Source organism: Oryctolagus cuniculus, chromosome 16 (assembly GCF_964237555.1).
Source record: "Oryctolagus cuniculus chromosome 16, mOryCun1.1, whole genome shotgun sequence".
Lineage (NCBI taxonomy): Eukaryota > Metazoa > Chordata > Mammalia > Lagomorpha > Leporidae > Oryctolagus > Oryctolagus cuniculus.
The window spans coordinates 11,728,846-11,754,610 of NC_091447.1; the positions used below are offsets into that span (position 1 = coordinate 11,728,846).

At 40.1% G+C, this 25,765-nt stretch overlaps 1 protein-coding gene across 1 annotated transcript; it reads right to left on the reverse strand.

Annotated features, from left to right (window-relative positions):
- Positions 1–12,651: 12,651 nt before the first annotated feature.
- POLR1F (RNA polymerase I subunit F) lies at positions 12,652–25,190 on the reverse strand. Its single transcript, XM_051852791.2, has 4 exons — positions 24,872–25,190; positions 20,778–20,919; positions 16,203–16,411; positions 12,652–14,921 (listed from the first exon to the last, which is right to left on the reverse strand). Exons 1-4 carry the CDS (start codon positions 25,123–25,125, stop codon positions 14,510–14,512), a joined length of 1,017 nt encoding a protein of 338 aa, XP_051708751.1. The 5' UTR covers positions 25,126–25,190; the 3' UTR covers positions 12,652–14,509.
- Between the last annotated feature and the right edge of the window lie 575 nt (positions 25,191–25,765).

The following is a 25,765-nucleotide window of genomic DNA, read 5'->3' on the forward strand; positions in this document are numbered from 1 at the left end:
TTCAAGTTTACTCGTGGTTTCCTTTGTCATCTCCATTCTGCTATTGAACATACAATGATAATTTTTAGTCATTGTATTTTTCAGTTCCAAGATTTCCACTTGGTTCATTTTCATATATTCTCTTTCTTTGTTGAGACTTCCTAGCTCTCCATTAATTTCCAATGTATTCACACTTACTTCTTGGAGCTTGGTTCCAGTGATATCTGCTTTAAAATCTCAGTCTAATAATTTTACTTGCTGGGTAATCTTTTAAAAATTTTATTTAAATTTATTTGTATTTGAAGGTACAAAGTGGAGGGGTTGGCGAGGAGAGATCAATGCTCCATCCACTGGATCATTCCCCAAATGCCTGCAAATGCTGGGGCTCAGCCAGGCTGAAGACAGGAGCCTGGAATGCAATCTGGATTCTTAGGTTGGTGACAGGGACCCAAGTACTTGAGCTATCACCTGCTTCCTCCTAGAGTGTGCATTACTGGAGCCGGGGCTGGAACTCAGGGACTCTGATACTGGATGCAGGTGTCCCAAGCAGCAACTTAACCACCAAATGCCCAACCCTGCTGTGTAATATTAATGCGGACACATATATTTTCTTGCACCTCGCATCGTTCTTAGATTTTCCTGGTTCTTACATATGGAACAATTTCAGATTATCTCTTGAATCTTTTTAACATTGTATGGTTCTGGCTGTTTTCTAAATTCTACAGAGAATATTGACATGTGTATTGTGTATTTGCTTGTTTCAGCAAGAAATTGAGTTGTTACATTTAAGCAGCAAGTCTTCTGTGGGTCATTGTTTCCATAGTTACCAGAAAGAATTTTTTTAATTATTTATTTATTTGAAAATCAGAATTACAGAGAGAGAGAGAGAGAGACAGAGATATTCCATCCTCTGGTTCACTCTCCAAATGGCCACAATGGTTAAAGTCGGGCCAGGCTGGATCCAGGAACCAGGAGCTTCCTCTAGGTTTCCAATGTGGGTGCAGGGGCCCAAGCACTTGGGCCATCTTCTGTCGCTTTCCCAGGTGCATTCTCAGGAAGCTTAATCATAAGTGGAGCAGCAGGGACTCAAACTGGTGGCCATATGAGATGCTGGCGCTGTATCACAGTGCTGGCCCCATCAGAAGGTTCTTTCAGATCTTTTTCCTTATTGACTTTTAGTGTTGGACATAGTTTACATTAGGAAAAAAATATAGAAATACAATTTCTAAAATCTTGGCCAAAATACCTATTCCACATTCATCATATTATAAATGTGAATTCTGAGTGAGAAAACATGAGCACTGAAATACGTTACAGACCAATTGCCCCCCGGTGACCTAAGAAACAGTGAGGTGCAGACAACTGTCAATGCTGTTTCTCTGACAGTATAACTCCAATATTCCCTCACTTCAGAAAATCCATGATATTCCTGCAATATTGCTAATACATGTTAATTAATGATTAAAAATACTGCTCCTCCCTTCCCATTCCATATATGCACTTTTAATCTGCGTTTTATCTTAATTTTTAAAAGACTAACTTAAATCTTACTAATGATGGAAGAGTTGTTTTTAGGTTTTCTGAGAATCTATTAAATGTTTTATGGAAGCAGTTTTACCTGGTGCTGGAATGTGGCTGGCTACATTCTGATAATGATCTCGGGTCTGCATAAACTGACAGTTCTATCTGAAATGCCATTCAGTATCTGTTGTTATAGTCCAAGATTTCTTGGAGGAGAACAGCTTGGGTCACTGTCTATCCCACATCAAATCAACATGGGTAGAAAACTGTAGGTGTGGGACCAGCGCTGTGGGTTAGTGGGTGAAACCACTGGCTGCTGTGCCAGCATCCCATGTGGGCACTGGTTCCTATACTGGCTGCTCCACTTCCAATCTAGCTCCCTGCTAATCCACCTGGGAAAGCAGCAGAAGATGGTCTAAGTGTTGGGCCCCTCCACCCCCATGGAAGACCCGAAAGAAGTTCCTGGCTCCTGGCTTGGGCCTGGCCCAGCTCTGGCCATTTTGGTCATTTGGGGAGTGAACCAGCTAATGGAAGATCTCTCTGTTTCTCCTTTTTACTCTCTCTGAAGTGCCACCTTTCAAATAAATAAATAAATCTTAAAAAAAAACCAAAACTATAGGTGTACAATGGCTTCCTTTGGAAGGCTGTGGGCCAGATTTGTTAAGAGAGGGTATAAGAAACAAGAGAGACATTTCATTTGCAGTTACACCTGAAATATGCTTCTCTTACAACGTCCCTGTGCTGTGGATTTTGTATTACACGTTCACTACCTTACACTATGGAGTCACACAATTTTATTTTAATGGTGGATTATCAGACTGGGCATTTTGTTTACACATATTTTTGAGTATTGTATATGTTTAAGCATTAAAAGAAAGCACAACTGGAATCAGGAATTTAAACTTACTACTGGGAGATAAAATAAACAGAAATTAACATCTGGAAGCTACTAACTCATCTACCAAAGAGAAAGGTAATGTGACGTAAGTAAGGCAGGCAAATCCAAAACCCCATGAGTATATTTTTTCTGTTCGTAATTTAAAATCCAAACAAAATAAGGCACATTTCATGTGTCACTAGTACACATTTAAGATACTTTTCTGATTATAAAGTGGCCCTTGATATCAAATATACATTATATCTATATATCCTTGACAAAGAATTATTAGGCCATCATCATTAATTCTTCAAAGCAGTTTATTGGCCAAGGTTAAGTGATGTCAAAGGTACAAAGACATAGGATGATTTAGTGTTACTGAGGTCTTTACTCACTACTTTATTTAAAAATGCAATTGTGACTCCTCACTGTACTTTCTTCTGCCTTGTTTTCCTCCATACCATCTAACACGGTACCATTTGCTCATCTTTGTTTCTTTGACTCCTGCTATGAAAATTTGTCCTGCATTGACAGCTTTAGTGTGGAAATCAGAGTGTATCACGCAGTGGGCACCCAACTAATATTAGTTACATGAATGAATGTCTCAGAGGAAAAGGAAAAACAAAATAAAATATTTCAATGGATAACAAAGTAAAGAGCTTTTCAATGTGAGGGTATGTTCCAATTCACCCTACAGAAAAATGTGAGAATAACCAGAGATATCTTAAGTCCAGGTTTTACTATATATCATCATATTATATCAGATAGCATAAGTGGTACAATCAAGATGAACAGAAAATAAGAGTCTAGTTTTAAAACTCACACATACTAACATGATAAATTAAATGCAGAGTCCTTCAATTGTATTGGCATTATAAACCTGTCTCAAAGAGAAATCAATAGAAACAATTTAGTTATGATTTATAGAATCCTTATGTCCTCTATTTGAGGTTAGTCACTTTTATGATTGGAATTGTTTTGGTTTGTAAAATCTATTTGGAAAACATGCCAAGTCCACTTGGGAATGCAGGTGGAGGAGCCTTGCTGTCACCTCACTCTACTCTCCTTTAAACCAGAGGTGATAGTTTCATAGCTTATAGAACAGATTAAGAAAAAATTATATGCATTACATTCTTAAATGGAAGTCAACAGAATCACTTTTGAGACATAAAAATGGTCAAAAATAAAGCTGACCATAGTCTTCCTCTGGCCCACTCCTCCTCCTTCTGGTCCCCCTCCCCCTTCCTTTCTTTTTGAATTTAGGACACCTTTAGCACAAGTCTGCCTCTGAAATGTTCACTTTGGACATTCTGAAGACCAAGGGGAAGTTTTCCCCATTTGTTTGTAAAATGTGTTGGCAGTAACCGTTTTTCATATTTTGGAAATAAAGTAAACTCAAATGTAGACGGTTAACAAAGGAACCCACATCAAGGCTGTGGGCACATATTTGGCTCTCTTGCTGTCCCATGTGGATTCATAAACTACATAGGATCTCCAACATTTGGCTAGCTGAAAACAGTGCCTCCCTGGCTTCTCCTTCATCTGCCGCCCGTGCTCATGACACAAGCATTTTGGCCATCCTCTATGTTCTCGTTTTGTGTCTCTGGCATGGAGGAACAAACACTACCAGCACCTCAAGCCGTAGGCTCTGGAGAGATTCAAACAATAGGATGGGAAGATTGGAATAAGCTCTACTGCCTGCCCCAGGGCTGCCAATCACTGATGAGGAATTTAAAAAAGACGTATGACTTCCTCCCTGTTTTTGTAAAGTTTATGATTTCTGAAAGGAAGAAAGGAATGAAGCAAGCATTTTGTAAAACAGAATCTTCTACTACTGTTACTAAATACATTTATAATAGCCTCTTGCAACCCTACCGCCACTGTGACCCCTTCTCATGACTCGGGCTAATTATCTCAGGTCATAAAACAGAACATAACAACCACTCAAGACTGATGCCTCCGACTTAGGATTCGCAATGGCTCCAGCTTGCAATCGGCTGGTAGATTCAGATGCTGATATATGGTTTAGGATGACTCTCCATTACTCTAAGGCTGTTACTTCTATTTCAAGCCTGTTTTTTCACTGAATGGAGAAGTAACTCAGTCAAGGATCAAGGATCCTAGGAGGAAAGAAAATTATTCAAAAGGAAAAAAAAAAAACTTCAGGGGTGGCTGTTTGGCATCATGGTTAAGATGCTACTTGAGATGCCCACAATCTATATCAGGGTGCCTAGTTTTGAGCTCTGGCCCCACTCTTGAGTCCAGCTTCCTACTAACACACCGTGGGAGGCAATGAGTGATGGCTCAAATACTTGGGTTCCTGCACCCATGTGGGAGACTATTCCATGTGGGGAATTCCTGACTCCCTCCTTTGGCCAGGGCATCTGACAAATGAGTGAACCAGTAGATGGGATAGTTTTTTTTTCTTTCCTTCACTCTCACTTTTCCTGCCTCCCACAACACCCCGTATGTATCCACCTGTAAACTGTAAGTGGAATAAATTTTTTAAAAAAGAAAATTTCCTCATTTCAAAATGTTTACGGGGATAAGAATATTATGTGTACTTGGTAACTGGAGTAGAAACCTCATTCTGGAATGTCTTTCAGGTAACAATGATTCCCTTTTCTTGGGAATTGTTCTGGCCTCTAACTCCTCTTTCATGAATCTGAATGTCAGGCAGCCACGTTAGTAACACAAGAGTGGATGTCACCCCCAGCTTCTCAATCCTGGGAACGTGCAATTGGAGCTGAGGCAGGGGACCCACCTCCTCAGGGCTGGGACAGCAGAACGGCTGTGAAGAATGCTGTGTGACAGCAGCTCTGTGTGCTTTCCAGTAACTTCCACTCGTTCCTTGAGGTCCAGCTGCACTTTGAACCACCATTCCTACGGGCACTTCTGAGTTTTTACAGCAACTTTCCTGTCTGTGTTTATTTGCTAAGTAAGTTTTAGTTAAGTCCCATTTGTTTGGGAACAAAGAATTCTAAATTAAGATGTATTTTTTTCTGTGAAATTCTTGTTTGTCTCAACAAAGCCTGTGCAAGTGGAAACACTAACCTGATGGAACTGCAGAATTTGGCTCTGAAAAACAAAGTGAAACAATAAAATGTTCTATATTGTTTGCATGTGGCTTGAGAGGGAGCAAAATTAGAGATTTTTTTCTAATTTTAAAGTAGATTTAGGAGGTTCTTTTCTAAGATTGGATTATGCAGACCCTTGGCCTACATTCAAGGGGAGACAACGATTCTGCCCACTGCATCTCTTGAGCTGAAGGGGTCTACTTGGTTCCATGGGCATCTCTGCACTTCCATAACAATCCAGCCTCAGAGTCGTTACAGGTTACAAGTGTCGCTCCCCCTCTTCGTGGAGGAGCGACACTAAGCCCTGCCTAGGCTTCATATCCGAGTCACGGCACCATTATGTCGCTCCCCGTCTTCGTGGAGGAACGACACAGGACCCTGCGCTGTTCTTTCGTCTGCTCGGCCCTCCCCGGGTTTGCTGCTGGTTCTTCCCGGGTTGGCTACTGTCCCTTCCACCTCCGTGGAAGGGCGGTTCCCCCTGCCACCTTCCCCACTTCTGCGGGGGAGCGGCACACCGCCGGCCGGCTCTCTCGGGGGCTGCACAGGTGTTCCTTCAGATGTTCCTGGTGCATGTTGTCTCTCTCCTCCTCTATAGTCCTTTTCCACCAATCCCAACTCTGCTACCCACACGCCGAGTATGCTGCTCTCCTCCAATCAGGAGCAGGTCCTACAGTTTATTGGTTGAACTGGAGGCAGCTGTGTAGAAGCTGTTTCCCTTCTCAGCGCCATATTGTGGGAAAGCAGATGCATAGAATAAGTCTTAATTCCAGTAACTTAGTCTAGTCCAAGTTGCTCCCAGTTGCTCCCCACAACAAGGAGAATGGAGGGGATGTCTTGGTTTATGGACCTCAAAAGTCCAGGAGGATGGCTCTGGCTTCCAGTCGACAGATTGTAGGATATTCAAAGAGTCTTATCTCCTGATGCCCTTTGTCTGGTTATCTTCCCCACTGTGTTGTCCTGATTCTCAGTGGGCTCACTCCACATGACACTCACAATAGTCACTGACACCTTTAGATCCTACAAACACCTAGAGATCTATGTTAGTCTGATCCTCTGAGAAGCACACCCTAAATGTGATTAAAACATGCAAAGGTTTAATTAAGGAAAATGTATTATGCAAGCATCCATGAAACTGTGGCAGACTAATTTGTTATTTTACAAGTAGGGTGAAATTTCAGACTCTTCACAGTTTGTTTGTTTGTTTGTTTGACAGGCAGAGTGGACAGTGAAAGAGACAGAGAGAAAGGTCTTCCTTTTTCTGTTGGCCGGGGCGCTGCGATGATCCAAAGCCAGGAGGCAGGTGCCTCTCCTGGTCTCCCATGGGGTGCAGGGCCCAAGCACTTGGGCCATCCTCCACTGCACTCCCTGGCCACAGCAGAGAGCTGGCCTGGAAGAGGGGCAACCGGGACAGAATCCGGCGCCCCGACCTTGACTGGAACCCGGTGTGCTGGTGCCACAGGTGGAGGATTAGCCTAGTGAGCCGCGGCACCGGCCTTCACAGTTCTTTATGTATGAAAATAAGTGAAATGAGATCCAGGTACATAATATTACTGCTAATAGATGCCAGTATAAATGATGCTGAGGATTAGGAGGTAGAAAGGAACTTTTAGACAATCTAGCTCTCAATTCAATGTGCTTATTTTACAGTTAAACACCACACTCCGTGGAGTTAAAGAAGATTGTTTTAAAGTAAACTCCACGTTGGTGAACCACTGCCATTTAACATGCAAAGTTTAAGAAGTAATGAACTAAAAGTTGGATATGTGTGCCTTGGAGCACTATGCAATGAAGTATTTGTTTAATTATTCATTTGGAAAATTAACATTTCTTCAATATTTCCTGCATATATGCATAAATACTCCCATTTAAACTATGGTGTATTTTTTGATGCCTATAAGGATCTCCTTTAACTGGTAACTGTAACATCCAAGACATTCCACTATTATGAAATACGGTGGGATACAGAATTAACAGGAACTTCTTTGATCTATTAGATTGTATTTAGAGACTTCCTTTCTTGCTCATAATCTCATAAATAAATGTCTAGGTCATTTTATTTACTAATACATTCTCATTTAAAATTTTAAGTCCAGCTGTTAACTAAGACAAGAATTTGGCAAGGTATTTCATCTGTCCTGGCTTTTCCTTTTCGAGTCAATAAGTACCAGAGCATTTCTAATTATATCCGACAAATATGGAACTAATTACCTACAACTATACAGACTACAGCTTATTTCCATTGAAATTTTGGTTGCAGAATTGTTTGCTGATGCTGCTTCTATTCTCAACCACTCTAATTTTATAGCTCACTAAATTTTTGTCTTTCAGAATACTTTCAAAGACATTCAGGACAAGTTATCAAATAAATGAGAATAAGTGGGAACAGGTTTAGCATTCTAATGTTTGAGAAAATGCAACTGAGACTTAAGATGTTCCAATGTACTAAATATTTATTTGAAAGAAACAGAAGACAAAACAATGCCACAAAGCTATTTACTGCTGCCAAGGCAGATCTGGGAGAGAAAATTGTTTAGACCAGACACCCGAACATCTTTTTTTAGTAAGAGTCAATATATACTGAGCTGAACATTTCATGAACTTTCCGTGAATTACCCAGGAGATACGACCAAAAGAAGGTCACATCACTTGCAGAGTCATCCATGACTTTTCAATTTTATTCTTACTGTACAGTATATAAAACCTATTTTAAAACAGTGCTTTGTATATTTAGAAAAACAAAGACATTCTCTAGTGCCTAAAGAATCTTTTTTTTCTTTTACAAAATAATAAGTGCTGGTTCCAAAGGAAATTTCAACTTCTAAAAGTAGAAACCAGAGTTCACCTATGAATACTGCAATGTACAATACAGCTAGAAATTAACAACTTCAAAAGAGCAACTAACAGAACAATGTGGGGGCTGCGGGGCAGCTGTTCAGGAGTTTGAGGTAGCAGGTTAGGTTACCAGGGCTTACATCACAGTTTAGGATGCCCACATCGTATATCAGAGTGCCTGGTTTGTGTCCTGGCTATTCTGCTTCTTGTCCAGCTTCCTTCTAAATGCAGGTTATGGGAGGCAGTAGGTGATGGCTCAAGTATTTGATTCCACGCCAACTGCATGGGAGACATGGATGTAGCTTCAAGCTCCTGGCTTTGGACTGACCCAGCTCAGGCTATTGAGGGCGTTTGGAGACTGAATCTGCAGATGGAATCTCTGACTCCTGGACTTTCAAATAAAATGAAAATGAAAATGAAAATAAATAAGTAAAAATAAAACAATGAAACCTCTTGGAAATTTTAATATTCTTCTAAGTAATCTTTGAGTCAAAGAATTCAAAGGTGAAATTTCAGATTATCTAGACATTAGAAACAATGAGAACACTACATATCAAGCCTTAGGCAGCGCTGTGGCATAGCACGTTAAGCCACAAGGCCCACATCCCATATGGGTGCCAGTTCGAGTCCCAGCTGCTCCATTTCTGATCCAGCTCCCTGCAAATGGCCTGGTAAAGCAGTGGAAGATAGCCCAAGTGCTTCAGCCACTGCAACTATGTGGGAGAAGAAGCTCCTGGCTTTAGCCAGGACTGTTGTAGTCATTTGGGGAGTGACTAGCGGATGGAAAATTCTAACTCTGCCTTCAAATAAATAAATGTTGAAAACAACAACAAAAAAGGGCCAAGGGGATAGATACAAGACAGAGAGGAATATTTTTGGTTCAAATGCTTCTGTTAGTAAATGATAAAGCTTTTAATTAATGGGAACTAAGAATTTAACCTAATAAGCCAAGAGGATTGGAAGGTGGGGAAGAAAAGAAAAAACACACACAAATATAGGATTTTTTTCCCACAAAAGTGGGAAACCTGGTAAATAAAATCAGTGGAGATTTAAGAAGACTAATAAAATAAGCATATTTTAGAATGTCTGGCCAGTCAGGTTAATATAGGAAATCAATCACTTTCTTTCATGCCAGTGAGAACCAGACAGGAAATGTAATGGCAAAAAAATTAATTAATTAATAAAAAAATCATTAGCAAAAGCAATACATGCTACAAAATACAAAATTCCTGAAAATAAGTTTAAGACATATGAAATACCTTAAAAGACAAAAATTTAGTACCACTGAAGGAAGGAACAGACTTGAATAAACAGATTTGCCATGTTTATTGCTAAGAAAAATTAAGTATTTTACAGAATTCAATTGTTCCTCAACTTCTCAATTTGGTGTAGTTCCAAATTCCCTAAAAGCTTTTTTTCCTAATTTTACAAGAAGAATTCTTTCAAAAGATGTATTTGTTTGCAAGGCAGAGCAACAGAGTGATGCTACAGAGAATCCTCTATCTGCTTGTTCATCCCCTTGTCCCCTACCCCCACTCCCTAATGGGCACAACAGCCAAGGGTAGGCCATGCCTAAACCAGAGGCTAGGAACTCCATCCTCATCTCCCACTTGGGTGGCAGGGGCACAACTACTCGGACCATCATTCACTGTTTTCCCAGACACATCAGCAGGTAGCTGGACTGGAAATGTCGAGCAGCCAGAACTTTTTAACTGGCACTCCAATATGCTAAACTAGCATTGCAAGTGGCAGCTTAACTTGCTGTGCCACAAAGTAAACCCCTCAGGTTCCACTTTTAAGTACATCTGGAAAACTAGAAGAGAGGAGCCAATATAATTTTGAAAGCCAGAAATCAAAATGTAACATAAAGCTGTCTATTAGTTTTCTATGGCTATTTGACAAATTGCCACACATTTAGTAGCTTAAAAGAACACCCAAGGGACGGCGCTGTGGTGCAACTGGTTAAAGCCCTGGCCTGGAGTGCCAGCATCCCATATGGGTGCTGGTTCTAGTCCTGGCTGCTCCTCTTCCAATCCAGCTCTCTGCTATGGCCTGGGAAAGCAGTGGAAGATGGTCCAAGTCCTTGGGCCCTTGCACCCATGTGGGAGACCCGGAAGATGCTCCTGGCTCCTAGCTTCGGATTGGCGCAGCTCCAGCTGTTGCGGCCATCTGGGGAGTGAACCAGAGGATGGAAGATCTCTCTCTCTGTCTCTCCCTCTTTGTAACTCTGCCCTTCAAATAAATAAAATAAATCTTTAAAAAAAAAAAAAAAAAAAAACAACACCCAATAGTTCAGTTTTCTATAGGTCAGAGTCTGACAAGAAAAGGGTTCTCTGCTCAGGATTTTACAAGAACGTAATCAGTGTCAGCCAGCTGAGTTCTCTGGAGAATCTGGCTCTTTCTCATCATCGGCAGAATTCTGCTTCTCATGGGCATGGCATGGAAGTCCTGGCTTTTCTGCCAGCTTTGGCTTTAGGGCCACGTGCCCCACCTCACTCTCTCTCCTACCCAGTTCTCCTCATGCTTCAAATCTCACGTCCACTTCTGCTGCCAGCTGCAAAAGAACTGACTTCCAGGGGCTTATGCGATTAGGTTAGGTCTAATCACCACCCTATCTTAACACAACCAAGCATGGGGGTGAAATCTATTTTGGTCCTGAGGGTGACTGTGGGAAATCTCAGGGGCCTCTAAGAGTTCTGCCTACCATAGGGTAGTTAACAGTGCAGCCTTTCAGAACACAGCTGTACATCAGAAGAGAATCAGGACAATTAATAGGGTGTAGAGTGTGGTATAGGCTAAGATAATTCTTCAAATCAAGAGAGAAAATATGAATTAACAAACTGGAGACATGTGGAGCATCAGTGTAGGAAAAACATGAATTTTTGTAGCAAAACATATTCCAATTTCATATGGGCTAAAAATTCAAATGTAAGAAAGTAAAATGATAAATATAAGAAAATATGAGTTTCTTATAATCTCGGGTTGAGAAATGCCTTTTTAAGAACACTGGAATAAGAAAGATTACTGATGACATGAAACCAAACATTTCTGAATAGCAAGTCGGAAACTTAAAAATATAAAGGACTACAAAAATTGAACATGAAAATTAGAAAAACATTATTATCCTAAGAATATACAGAGCTCTTAAAAATGAGCAACAGAAACATCCCACAAGAATGATCACAGAACATGAGAAGATATTCACAGGAAAATAAGTGTATACACAAAAGTGGCTAAATTCATTAATACCAGATAAATTACACACTATTTCCACCTAATAGACTGTTGAACAGTAAAACAATTAGCATCGTCCATGACTGCAAGGTTGCCAAGTAGTAACTGCTAATAGGATCTCAAGCTGGTACAGTTTTCTGGATGACAATCTGACAATATATCAAAAGGTAAAACTGTTTATTCCCTTAAATAACTATAATTTCACTTCTAGGACTAGACCAAATTTCTTCCACTTGGAAGTTTTCCACCTAAGCTATCAATAACAATAAAGGGACTTGAAAACCACATCACATTCAGGCCGAGCAATGAATTCATTTACTGAAACAATGGGTGAAAATGTTATAAATATCACATCAGAGGGAAAATGATACCATTTGATACTGTGCGTTTAATTATCCACTTAAACATTATCTGTTCATGCTTGCAACATATAAAGGACTCACTGCTAAATAGTATAGATGGTTTAAGTGTTGTCACAGACCTTAGGGAGCTTATTTGGTCAAGGCAAACATGATCAAGAGACACTCTTCAAAAACAGGAGAACCAGCTTGAGACAATTATGCAGACTGTTAGAGTAGAAAACAACCAATTGAAGCAAGATATTTTGTTTTAGCCCTGTGCAGTATAGAAAACCTTTACGTGGAAGTTAGTATCTGCAGTCTTCGGCATCAGATGCCCCTCAGGCCTCTGCAGGGCTCTCAGCCAGAAGGCCACAACCCTTCCTCAGCTCCCTTGGTCAAAACACTACTCATCCAATCACCAGCCTGAACACTACCCTCTACTTCAACTGGCCAAAGTGGCTCTCTGCCTGTTCCCATGTGAGATTCCCACTTTCTGTATTTAACATTTACACTTAGCTGTGTACCTTACCGACAAAGCGCTTCTGAAGAATATTATGGAGGACTCTTTCACTGGTTTCTTATCAGAAAAGAGGTCCCTACAATTCCAGGCAGGACAAATGGATAGATCTGACTTTTCGGTTACCCACGCTGTGAAAAATCATAGACAAATCTAGTTTCAAGTTCAGCATGTTGCTTCCTTTTTTCTTCAAAGTTGCAAATTATTTTAAAATTACAGATTATTAGCATTAGTACCACTTGAAGCAAAAGTAAAAGTAACATGAGAGTATGGTTATGTTGCTAAGCCACAATTTATTTTTCTGTGAATAGCATAAATTAGATATCTTTGTGTGGTGTGTACACAATAGGGGGAGTTAAATTTGTTTCACTAAAAATAAATTTTCTACATTGTTGAACATGGTTACAATTATAAATTTAAATTTTACAATTCAGAAGAAGCAGTTATTAAGCATATTCAGGTGTGTCACTGTATTAAACCTTGATAACATAACATTTCACAACTCATACTTCCTTTAAAAGCACTGAACATACCAAAACGCCTTCTGTGCAATTTTTAATCTTTTTATAGAAAAAGAAAATGAAAAATAAAGGCTGAAACTTTATTATTTTATTTAAGCCACTATACCAAAACCATTACAATTTCAGCAGTATAAAAACTGAGAAAGTTAACATTCTTTTTTGTATATTCTCAAAATCTGGCATATATTTTATACTGACATCATGCTTCAATTCAAACTAGCCACACTTCAAGGGCTCACCAGTCATATGACTCTCAATTGTACTGAAAGACGTTGGCCTGCACAGTTCCTATGTACATCTGAAGACAATGATGTATACTGTCCACCACTCTCCAGATTCTATATTCTGCAGGTTTAGATAAGGACATACCACCAGCAGAATTTATTCATCATCAGACATTAAACTGTGAGACTCTGTCTGATCCTAGATAAATGGTATCAAAAATGGTTGACACAGGGAATTCATCCACTTCTGGCAAATACTAACAAAGTAACAAGTATACAGTTTTTTTTTTTTCTTCAAGGCACTTAATAACAATTACTAACATTCCATATGTTCCACATTTTCACAGATGTTGCTCCTGCAATGGAAGGTACCACATCTACCTCATTTGCCTTATATCTCTGGGCCGTAATACAACATTCTGCACTTAGTAGATGATCAAATATCTGCTAAATGAATGAACATGGCTGTGTATTATTAGCCTCCATCAGCTTGTCATTTCACTGCTCTGTGTTCTGCAATTAGTTAAGATCTATCCCACGTTATCACAGTGAATGGCTGTTTTCGCTCCTGAACAGTTTCCAGTGGCCTGTCCCAATAATGAAAAGATATTTCCCATAAGTCACAACCACACTGATCCTGTCTCTGTCAATTTCTCCTCCAACACACAACAAGGTCCAAACAGCTAAGGCACAAAAGACAAGCAGAAGCACACTGCCCTTTTCATCAACCTCAGGCTGGGAAAAGGAAAACAACACAACCGCGGCTGGAAGGAAAGAGCTGTGGACAGTCAGCAGTGGTGTGGGTAACACTCTGGAGACTTCAGAAGCCCTGTGGTAAACCTCTCTGAGTCAAACAGCAGAAATACTGTGGAAACCATGACAAAGGAATACCTAAAGCTCACAGATGTCCTGAATTAAAAAAAAAAAAAAAAAAAAAGGCAAAATAAAATGATGTGCAATGACTCAAGGTAATACTTATACCCCCCCCCCCCAAAAGAAAAATTAAAAAACTCCAAACTCAGGTTGTTGTTTATTGATGTGAACAACAGTGTATACTACAGTTCTCTGTCAGTCTTGAGATTCTTAAAACAATTTTATGTAGAATGTAAAGCCTGGAAGAATGTTAAAGTCAGCAGAGATAGCAGCACTTTTCTGTTGTTCTCCATATAATAAAATGGCCTTCAATAATATTGGGATTCCTCAAAGAAATTTATAGCCAATTTTGTAATTTCAGCCCAAAACCACTCCAATTCCAAGGCAAATACTTCCTGTTTTGTAAGCTACTGGTACACATAACCATTTCATGTCATTGGAAACATTCACTCAGCTCTTTTGTATAAATCAATCTTTTAAAAACTGAGTATATTTAAAATTCACTAAAGAAAGTTACTTTTCCCTCTTCTTTTTAGGTGAACATTCCAAAATTGGGGTAAGTTCAGTCTCCTCTCTGTGTTTTCTCTTCTTCTTTTTCTTTTTGTGGTCACTCTGGTAACCACTAGAGTCACTGCCTTGGAAAACAGGGTCCTGGCCCACATCTTCCTGATGCTTCCTCTTCTTGCTCTTCTTCCTCCGTGGCTCCTCCTCCCAGAGGCCATTCGCGCTCTCAGCAGCCTGCAGGTCTGGCTCTTCATTAGGGGTGACGTCTGCAAACTCCACTGGCTCTGGGTTACCACTGTCCACTTCACATGTCTCTGGATCTTTCTTCTTTTTCTTTTTCTTTTTAGCAGGTTTTTCAATGGCTTCTTCAGTGCCAGTTTCTGTGACTTCTTCAGAAACTTCAGAGCACTTGGGTTGTAAACTGTAATTTCACAGTTTAGAAACATTAATTGAGCAAACAGCAAAACTGAAAGAATGAATGAGATCAAGAATACCCCCAAATGCTAAGATTTTCTAAATAAAGAGGAGTAAACAAGGCATATGCTACAGCATCATTTTCAAATTATCCAGTTCACTGAAATGGCAGTTGGTATTGAATGTGAATTCAACAATGTTAAATTTAACAGTAACAAATTTTTTGTTTCTGAAATATTTCTCCTGACTGTTCTTACATACAAAAATGACAAAAATCTTTTGTCAAAACACATCTAAGAAATTTCACTTTGGCTCAGAAAAATCTGGTCACTGAACATTAACACTATTTGCCAAACCACTGACATTTGATTAAAAAAAATACATTTCCAGTATATATCAGAGTTTCTGGTCCACTATTTCAGTCTTTATTTCAAATTTAAAATAACAGTCTGTCATTCTAGTTAGCTTACCTGGAGGCAGTATTACTTCAAAGTTAATTATTTTATATCACTAAAATAAAACAAGGATTTATGAAGTAGCTTTATGCCCAGAGCTGCATAGTTCTATGCAGTAACACTCTCCACAGACAACTATTTAAATTTAAGTGCTTCTAATGATGTGGCTTAAAACATTTTGTTCCTCAGTTACACTGGTGACATTCCATGCACTTAATTGTGAAGCTTCTTTATGGTGTGTATAGCACATTACTAACATTCAGAAATCCCTATTGGACAGCTGTTTCAGAACTTCAGCTCATACTCTGGTTACTCACTAAGGTAAAATCTAGGAAAAACTGTTAACATCTACACTATTTTTCAGATAGTGTCCACTTTCTCCTCCATTATTAACCATGTTCCCATGGAACCAAGCTGAAGATCAGAGTAATTCATATAAGAAATTCAATATAAGGAAATACAGAAATCAAAATATCTACCTGGCACACAGACGACAATAATAAAAACAAATTATCTAGTTCCAATGATGTAAAAATAAAAGTAATCTACATGTTATACAACATGATTGTGCAAATAGTAGTTTCAAGTTCAGAGCTCAACTTCTTTAAAAAAACAAACTAGAAGATATGAATGATATACTTTTACTCAAATACAGACTAGCGAGCAAGACACAGAACTTTGATGCATTGTCATACGGCTTATGATTACCGTTTAATACTGACATTATGATTTAAAAGCATCACTATTCTTATATATGTTTAAAAGCGAGGTTATGAATTCTGAACTAAGTAGAAAAGATTAAGTATCCCGTGATAATAATGTGACGGACTAACCTAGTGACACTCAGTTTTCCCCGAATGCAGAATACTCCAGCAGCATCGGAATCTAAACGAAATACTTCAAACTCCAGTTCATCACCCACGTCTATCTCCAGGGTTTGCCACTGCTCAGAGGACATCTGCTCAGGTTTAGGGATGGACGCATTAAAACACCCGTGCACTAAACAGCCGATGTGACTAGTGGACACTTTATTAACTGTACCCTGGGGAGAAGGGGGAGGAAAGAGCACAACAGAGATTCACAAGATTAAAAGGTGAATCAAGCTTTCTAAGTTCCAAACAGATCTTCAAAAAGAAAACATCAAATTAAAGGTATACATTCAGCACAAAGTTTATCTCAATTAAAACTTACCACATGTCGTAACCCATAAATCGTACTTTGGAAATTTATATTCATTAAATAAAAGTTAAAAAAAAAAAAAAAAAACAAAAACTTACCGCATGTCAAACTATAACATCACCTTAGAACTCTAGAGTTTTCCGACAGTTCAAACTTTAATAAACAAATAACAGGAAGCCAAGTGTCTAACTGGATAAAACACAGATAGTCCCTTCCACAGCCTTCCTTCCCTCTACCAACAAAAGACACCTCTCTCCCCTTGCAGGATTCCCTGGGGAGCAGATTATGTGACAACCACACTGAAAACATGCTCTGATAGGGCTTACACTCTAGGCAGGGAAAGCATACGCTTTTTATAACTGGAATCCATAGTACTTGTCTATAAACAGTCTGAAATTCAGAGATTACAAGTGTACTCTTTAATGATTCAATTCAGAATGATATCAGCAGTCCTATTAGGAGATAGCTTACCATGTATATGAAAATCTAGACCATAACAATTTTGGCTAAATAACAAAAATATTGGAGGCTTTAAAACTAAAATAGAAGTCATGTGCTATAGGATTTTAAACTTAAAGTGAAACTTTCCATAAAACTTAAGTTTTCTATCCTCCCATCCCTAGGAATCAATGTATACAATGTGTATGAATGACAATCCTGAAACATTAAAAAATTCACATTTTCTAGATTATAGAACCATATGTAATACTGCCATGTATGCAAATCTGTATAACATCAGCAACCCTTAAAAAATGTGACAGAATAAAACTCCCCTATTTGTTATGATCAGGGTGTAGTCTCCCCACTGTGGTTTTTGAATAGTCTAGATAAATTAAGGTGTACCCACAGAACGGAGTACTACTCAGCAACAAAAGGAAAAGCACTGCGAAACCACAGAAAGACTGGAGGAAACCGAAGACTACCAAGTGAGAGAACCAAAAAGGCTACATACTGTATGTTCCCAACAACTGGACATTCTGGAAAAGGTAAAACCATGGTGATAGGCAATAGATCAGTGGTGGCCAGAGACTGCGGGAAAGGAAGGGGTGAACAGGTGGAGCACCAAGGTCTAGGGCAGTGCAACTATTCTGTAATGGTAGATACAAGTCATTTTATATTTGTCAAAATCCACAGAAGGCACAGCACAGACAGAACTCTAATGGAAACTGTGGGCCATTAAACCTCAGACTGAAATGTAAATAAAAAATATGCTATCTCAAAAATAAGAAATAAAATACTGTTTAAAAAAAAACCTCTTTTCTAACAATAGGAAAAAAATAAAAAGCCAATATTGCCTCAAAAACTGTAACAAAAAACTGTAACAAATAGATCACACAAACCAAGAGAAGATGATGCTAAGATGATGTGTGTGTGTGTGTGTGTGTGTGTATACTGGGATCCTGTACAAGCTACTTAACCTTTCTGTAAACCTAAAACTGCTTTACAAATACTCTATCCCTTACAAAAACCAATGAGAGGAAAATCTTTTGAATTCCTAAGTTTGGAACAACTGGAAAGTTTATGGACAAGAAAATGGTCTTACCTCACCTAGACACAAGAAATTATTTAAGACTGATCACATACGCAAATTGAAAAACGAAAACCATAAAGCTTCTAGGAGTTCACAGAAGAGTATCTTCACTACTCAGGGGTAGACAAGTTTCTTTAATAAGATCCAGAAAGCAATAACCAAAAAAATGTAAAATGATAAGGTGGACCTCATTAAAATTAAAAGCTCCTCCATCAAATGATACCATTAAAAGTTAACAAATAAGTCACTGACAGGGAGACAATATTCACAATACTTTTATCTGAAAAGGATTTATATCAAGACTATAAAAGGAGGGGTCAATAGCAGGTAAAGCTGTTGCCTACAATGCCAGCACCCAATATGGGTGCCGGTTGAAGTCCCAGCTGCTCCACTTCCGATCCAGTTCCCAGCTAATGGCCTGGGAAAAGCAGCTGAAAACAGCCCAAGTGTTTGGGCCCCTGCCACCCTTGTGGAAGACCCAGATGAAGCTCCTGACTCCTGGCTTTAGCCTGACCCAGCACTGGCTGTAGCAGCCACCCGGGGAGTGAACCAGCACTCTGTGGCTTGGACTTCCAAATAAATAAATATTAAAAAAAAAAAAAATAAATGAAAATGACAATATAAAGAATATTAAAACTCAGTAACGAAAATACAAAAATTCAGTGGAAAATGGGCAAAGTCTTGAAAAGGCATTCCTGTTCAAACATGGAAAACTGCTCATAAGGAAAAGCAACGGGATATTACTATATGCCCACAAATAAAAATAAAAGATTGACAACACCAAATGTTGGCAATCAATACAGTAAACGGAAGTGCTGAATGGGAAATTAGTCTGACAATAATCTTTCATAAAGGTAAAGATAAACTTACCCTGCTACACAGCACTTCCACTACCAGTTTACTGAAGAGAAATAAAAATGTATATTCATTATTGCTTCATTCATAATAGCCCCAGATTGGACATAACCCAAATGTACATCAACAGAGATAGTCAATTTGTCATATATTCATAAAATTGAATACCATGAACAATAAAAATAGGCAAATTACTAACACAGAAAATATCATAGGCAAAACAAAAGCATGTTGACCTAAAGAAGCCAGATTTCAAACATACAATGATTAAATCCATCAATATCAAATTACAGAAAAATAAAACAAATTTATGATCAATGAAGTCAGAACTGTAGTTGTATTAGGGACAATGAGAAGGAAGTGACCAGAAAAGGGCCTGAAGGTCTAAGGAAACAGAATGGGAAATGAACTTGACAAAACCCACTGAACTGCACAATATCTCATTAAAAATCAATAAAAATTAAAAAACATGATTAGTCAAAAGTATTTGAAGACTGGATCTTGCTGTAGGATTGAAAATAAAAAAGGACATGTTTCATTTAATACTTTTGGTACAATTTGGTATAACACCCATATACATGTTTATGTTTGTGACAATATATACAAAGCTGATGGAAGTTACATTTGGGAACTTTTTAAAAAATTTTCTTTATTTATTTTATTTGAAAGGCAGAGTGACAGAGGGAGGAGAAGAGCCAGAGTGAGCTATTTCCCACAGACTGGTTCACTCCCCAAATGTCCACAATTACGATATGAGCCAAGCTGAAGCTAGGAGCCCAGCACTCCATGCAGGTCTTCCACATGGATGTTGGGGCCCAAGCACTTGTACTATTTTCTGCTGCTTTCCCAGCTGCATCAGTAGGAAGCCAGATTGGAAGCAGAACAGCTAGGACTCAGATTGGAGCTTCAACATGGGATACTGGCATCACAGATGGCTACTTAACTGGCTGTACCACAAGGTCAGCCTTAAGTTTGGAAATTTTCAAGTACAAATCTACTTGTAGTCCAGCTGTGAGATCCTGTTCAGCAGGCAAGGGATCCTATTTCTATTTTAAATAAGATTGATAAGTTTTTTTTTTTTAATTACAATTGCTTTATGGTTTTTGTCATAGTGAAATTGGATCTATATTATTATTAACTGTACCAAATATGTTAACTTTTTACCTATAACATCAAGCAATTTCTATAATTTTTAGAGAACATAAAATATGAACATACATGCACATAAGAACCCATATGTACTGCACATTTACAAACGCATGCTCACACATACAACTTGCGGCAGGAGAGAGAGAAAGAGGATAAAGGGATACATTTCAGTAGATTTCACATCACTTCTCCATCTCCAGCTTCTGAGAAACTGGAAGATCTTCCACCCACTGTCTTCATTCCTACAGCAGAGCCTAGCTGCCTTTTTCTGTCTTTCATTCATTTTCACTTGCCTGCAGGCCCTTCCCCGCCAAACCACTGGAACTGTCTTTACCCGCCTAGCCTTACAATCACCTGAACTGTTTTAGATCCACTATAATACTGTCTGAATCCTTATGAATAAAAAATATTTGTGCAAAATAGAGTAATTTTAAAATAGCAATAATACTAATTAATTTTTCCTCCTAAAATCATTGTGGTACTATGCAAAAAATAAACTGGATGGGACAAATATTCTGTGCATGCATGTGCTTTAGAACTTACCTACATGGAATTCTAGAAAGTAACTTTTCTTTTTCCTTTAACAATTTTTATTCACCCACAATAGCAATTTATTTGAGTCTCAAGGTATAACTGCCAAAGTACATAAAGATATAATCACACAAAGAAAGCTAGAAAAGAATGACATACATACCTTAAGCTTTTGCCCTGGTTCAGGACAGAAAATAACAAAATCGGCTTCAATGTTAAGATGAATGTGTCCTTGATCATCATAAATATCTCCCAGTTCACCCACAACTTTGATGTTATCATATGCTATGGGGACCCCTAAAAGGCTGGTTAAAAAAGAGAAGAATATATTTTATCTTCTTTCAAATCAAGCCATTATCACACTAATTAGATATTCTAAGAGTCCAAAAAGCACACAGTTCTAACAATTTCCTCCCATATCCAGAACAATAGTCCACAGTCTGTAACAACTTTAGTAGTCCCATTTCCCTATGGGTTCCAAAGCAGAAGTTAAAAATATTATTTAGGCTTAAAGTGACTATTTGAAATCAAGCACTCAGAAACAAAATGCCCAATTATGCATGAGCAATAAATTGATCCTTCTTCCTTACCTGCTACCTATTTGAATTCTAGTCATGCTAGAAAGAGAATAATGAGACTTGGCAAGGAAAATGTCAGTGTATTTTTGTATGAGTGAATCACCAGCAATTTTGCTATTATCCACCATTACTGAATTTCTGTTCTTCATGGCATACACCAAGGGAAGCATCAGGGTTAAAGCTGAAGCTCCTGAGCATTAAAGCCAATGATTTAATAGAGAAAAATCCCAAAGTGCAACTTTTGCTGGTAAATGAAAATGTTAAGAAACAGAACGAAATCATTTATTGAGAACCGACTCTGACACGTTAGATTGATCTAGAAGTTTGATAGACAGGATTAGGGGGTAACTATTATTTTAAAATGTCACTTTCCAGGAGCCAGCGGGTAAAGCCACTGCCTACAACACTGGCATACTATAAGGGCACTGTTTCGAGCCTCAGTTGCTCCACTTCCAATTCAGCTCCCTGCTAATGGCCTGGAAAAGCAGCAGAAGACGGATCAAGTGCTTGAGCCCCTGTACCCATGTGGGAAACCCAGAAAGAAGCTCCTGGCTCTTGGTTTCCATTTGGCCCAGCCCTGGCCATTGCAGCTATTTGGGGTGTGAACCAGTGGATGGAACACTTCTCTCTATGTCTCTTCTTCTCCCTCTCTCTGTAACTCTTTCAAATAAATAATTAAAAAAAAAAAAAAACTTCTCAGTTCTTAATGAATTGTAACTACTAAGTAGAAAAACCTTAAGTTTTCACTACCACATCCACAATTACTGTAAAAAAAAACTTCCCCAATTCCTTGGCAAAGCTAAATCACTCCGCCACTCCTATGGAACCTTATGTCCAACTTTATCATATTCATCTAATTTTACTGAATTATCTGCATACATGTTTGGTCTCCACACATGACTGCAATGCCCGTGACCACAGAGAACACTTTTTGTTGTTGTTGTACTCAGTTACCTGGCTAGCATGGCTCATACAGAAAAAGAGAAAAAGAATGTTCCTAATAGATTTTGTTTTAGTGAAACAGCAAGGAGTCACAGAAAAAAAACTTACACACACACTCACTTTGTGGTATCATCTGTTGCCTGTATCTATCAACACGACACTAAAGGCTGGGAAACACTGTTTTGTGTGGCCCTTTACCAAGAATAAATAAACTATTTCAAATCACCATTGGTGACTGGAGCTATTAAATGCATGATCTCAGCTGCTATCCAAAATATCCACATCAATCCACATGTGTAACTGCACGATTCTTAGGCATCGAAGTTTTCAGTCTTCCAAAGGAGTTATGCTTGAGCATCATCAAGTTGAAACACATCTTACTGTATTGCAATAGAACACAATATAGGGGTTTTGTTTTTTACTGTAAAGGTAGGTGATACTTCTTTAAGTTTCATGTCAGCACAGTGAAGAGTGTTTTCACAATACTAAAGATGTCAATGCAAAATATTCCTTATAGAAAGGAGATACTGGGTCCTGCATGGTTCAGAACCACTGGTTAGGGAATGGAACCACAGTGCAGAAGGCCAAAAGGATTTGTAGAAATTCAGCAAATCTTTGGGAAAGCAATGCACATCATGTAACTAACCAAAAGCCTTCAAAAATGCAAAGACAGATACTCCAACACTGTATAAATGTTCCTATTTTACTTTTGTTTTTCAGAAACAATCCTACATCAGTGGCGGGGCAAGGTGGTAACTTCACTTGAGATACTTAGGGAACAATTAGATCAAGTTTAAGGATGCTTCAATTGTACCCTTGAGTCTCTGGAACTTCTAGAATGGAATGGAACATATTTGCCATCTTCAAATAACTCAAAAGAGTTATTTGGAGTTTACTGGAACAGAGATTGTTTTCTCTCCCCGAGTGGTCTCTCAAAAGCACACCTTAATCCAAACTGACAATATGATTCTAGAAAACTACTTACTTTCTCTAAGAAGACAGTCTAAAGTTGAAATGAGATACCTTTTTAAAAATTTTGTCAATGGGAAAGAAGGTAGACAGTCTGTTAAATAGGAGATGCCACTGAAACGACTTACATACTGTCATGAGAGCCATTTGAAATTCTTCTGTTTTTCCCAGTATTTAAACGGGGAGAAGCAAGCCCTACTGATTCTTCAGAATGACTCAAAAATCTGGAAACATAAACAACTACACAAGATAAATTCTCAATATTGTAATTCTTAATCTGATCAACATGTTGTCCCTAACGAAGGACAATGCATGTTCAACATGTGGGGCACTGAATCTACACTCAATAAACCGAGTCTCCAGCATGTCCCACAAGTAACAGCAGAAGGCAGGGTCCGGATCTGTTCAGACCACCCTGCTCAACCTGGCTGTAAAGTCCAATTCAGTCATTTAAATGGTCATTTACTCAGTACCCCGTAATTCCGGACTAATGGCTCCTACTGGGCCCACTCGGAGCGACTTACCCCACCGCCTCAATCGGGGGAGATAATTGGCTACAGAAAGCAGCAACGCAGCTGCCTGTTCCCAGATTTTAAGACTATCTGTACATCCTTATCTCTCTCAAATCCACGCTCTCCAATCATCTGTCTCTTGGACAATTTAACTTGTCTGCTCTCTCATTCTATTTCACCTTCCTCTGATGCTACCAAGTGCATTATGTCCCACTGTGGCTATCTATCAAGAGTGTGCCAAGTCTCGGAGCTGGAGGGTACTCAGAACATGCAGCATTCGCACTACTAGCGCATACTCATTCACATCTACCACCCATCTGCGCATGCCACTCTTTGCCTAGGATTCTAGAATCTCAAAGCACCCTCTTCCGTGAAGCTCTTGTCAAACATCCCAAGATCCAACTCACTGTCCCTTGTCTAACTCTCAGCCTAACTCCATTTCGATTTCAATCAGATTTTTCATAAACTCGCTAGGTGTACTGGCTGACACGATATCCCTGCGACAGTTTAAAGCTCCTTTAATTTCTGGCTGTTTTTATATCTCAAGTCCCCACGTGCGGGGTCTGGGATCCCTTGAGGAAGCGGTGCATGCTCTAGATGACGTCTAAATCCCGGTATTTCTGCAGGCTCCCAGAATTCCTTAAGGACAACCACAGGTCCCCAGGGAATCCATCCACCCTGGTTGTGGAGACCCTCTTTGGAGCCAAACCAGTTCACGGCAATATTTGAGGCACCACGCCCCCTCCCAGTAATTCTGAGTTTTCAAGCGACTTTTTAATACCGTAATTTAAATGCATTAGAAGGCCCCCCCCGACACACACACTCCGAAAAGCAACAGGCTCACCAGTTAAAACGAAACAGACTATTTTCTCTTAAAAACAAAATAAATGGCAATTCCCTCGCGCTCATTGGAACCCCGAAAAGACAACTCCGGGTGATTCCCGGGGCCGGAACGACACCCGCACACCTCGCAAGATCGAACTGCTGTGCCCCTGCTACCGGCGCAATCTTCCACGGAAGCGGGAGATGTGGAAGCGCCGCACGCCGAATCTTCACCGCAAACGCAAAGGCATACCCGGAAGCGGACAAATGCAACGCTCAACGCCACACAGGCCCAGGCTACACGGGGTCTCCGGACCCCTGGTCTACTCCGGAGCCAGCGTCCCAGCTCCTCGCCTGCGAAAGGGGAGCCGCGCTGGAAGCGGCCCCGGCCTTGAGGGGCAGACGGCGGACCTGGAAGCCATCGCGACCCGCACCTCTCCGAGTAACGCAGGAGCTCCGCGTCGAGCTGCTCGCGGATGCCGGTGCGCTTCCTGTTCAGGTACCGGGGCGACAGTGCGATGTGCCTGCGGTGCGGCCCGGCCACCAAGCAGGAGTAGCGGCTGTTCACCAGCTCACAAGCCGCAGCGTAGGTGGGCAGCTCCAGGCAAGGCACGGCGCCCGCCGGTGCCACCGCCTGGCCCTCAGAGGCCGCTTTCGGCCGTGGGGCCTCCGAGCAACCCGCAGCCATGCGTCTTGTCAAGCTTCCCTCGGCGCGCACCAGTGACGCAACGCGGCCGCGTCGTGCCTGTCTCCGGGGCTACGTCATCGGCCGGCTGCCACGCCCCTGGGGGGGTGCCTGTCTTTCCCCTGCCTACACAGATGTGGCCAGCAGGGGGCAGTCTGTTCTTCTCTGTTCTAGGGCTCGGGGAACTGGGAGCCCTGGTACACATGGAGCATGCGCGAAGCCTTGTCCCATGCTGTGGGAGAGCACTAAATGAAAAGTAAACGTGGATGGCATTTTATGCGGTCTGAAGCCACGTCCACCATCTGTCCGGGTCGGCTTCCCTCCTCACGCTTCCCACGAGGAGCAGCGAGGTCTTTTGAGCGACGTGACCGTGGCGTGCCCTATGCACAGCCCTATGCAGGCACGGCGCTCACAGACCCCTTAATGTGGCTTCCATTCCTTGCAAGCAAATCGCCCGTGGAGCAGTGTAAATGTGAGAGTTGCTGATAGAAACCCTGGTGGTTGCAAAGCAATATGTTCCGGCACTCGGATTTGTATAGGACTTAAGCTCATTTATATCTTGCAGGTACATTGATGAGTGCGAATGATTTCAATGTCTGCATGGTTTTATATAGAAAAAGAACAATCAGAAACTGGTTCGGAG

Excerpts from the sequence above, each read along its gene's own strand:
- POLR1F (XM_051852791.2), bottom strand. The coding sequence starts at position 25,125 with ATGGCTGCGGGTTGCTCGGAGGCCCCACGGCCGAAAGCGGCCTCTGAG. Across the intron at positions 20,920-24,871 it reads CTCCTGCGTTACTCGGAGAG|CCTTTTAGGGGTCCCCATAG; the intron begins GTGCGGGTCGCG and ends TTTTTTAACCAG. Across the intron at positions 14,922-16,202 it reads GGAAAACTGAGTGTCACTAG|TTTACAACCCAAGTGCTCTG; the intron begins GTTAGTCCGTCA and ends GTGAAATTACAG.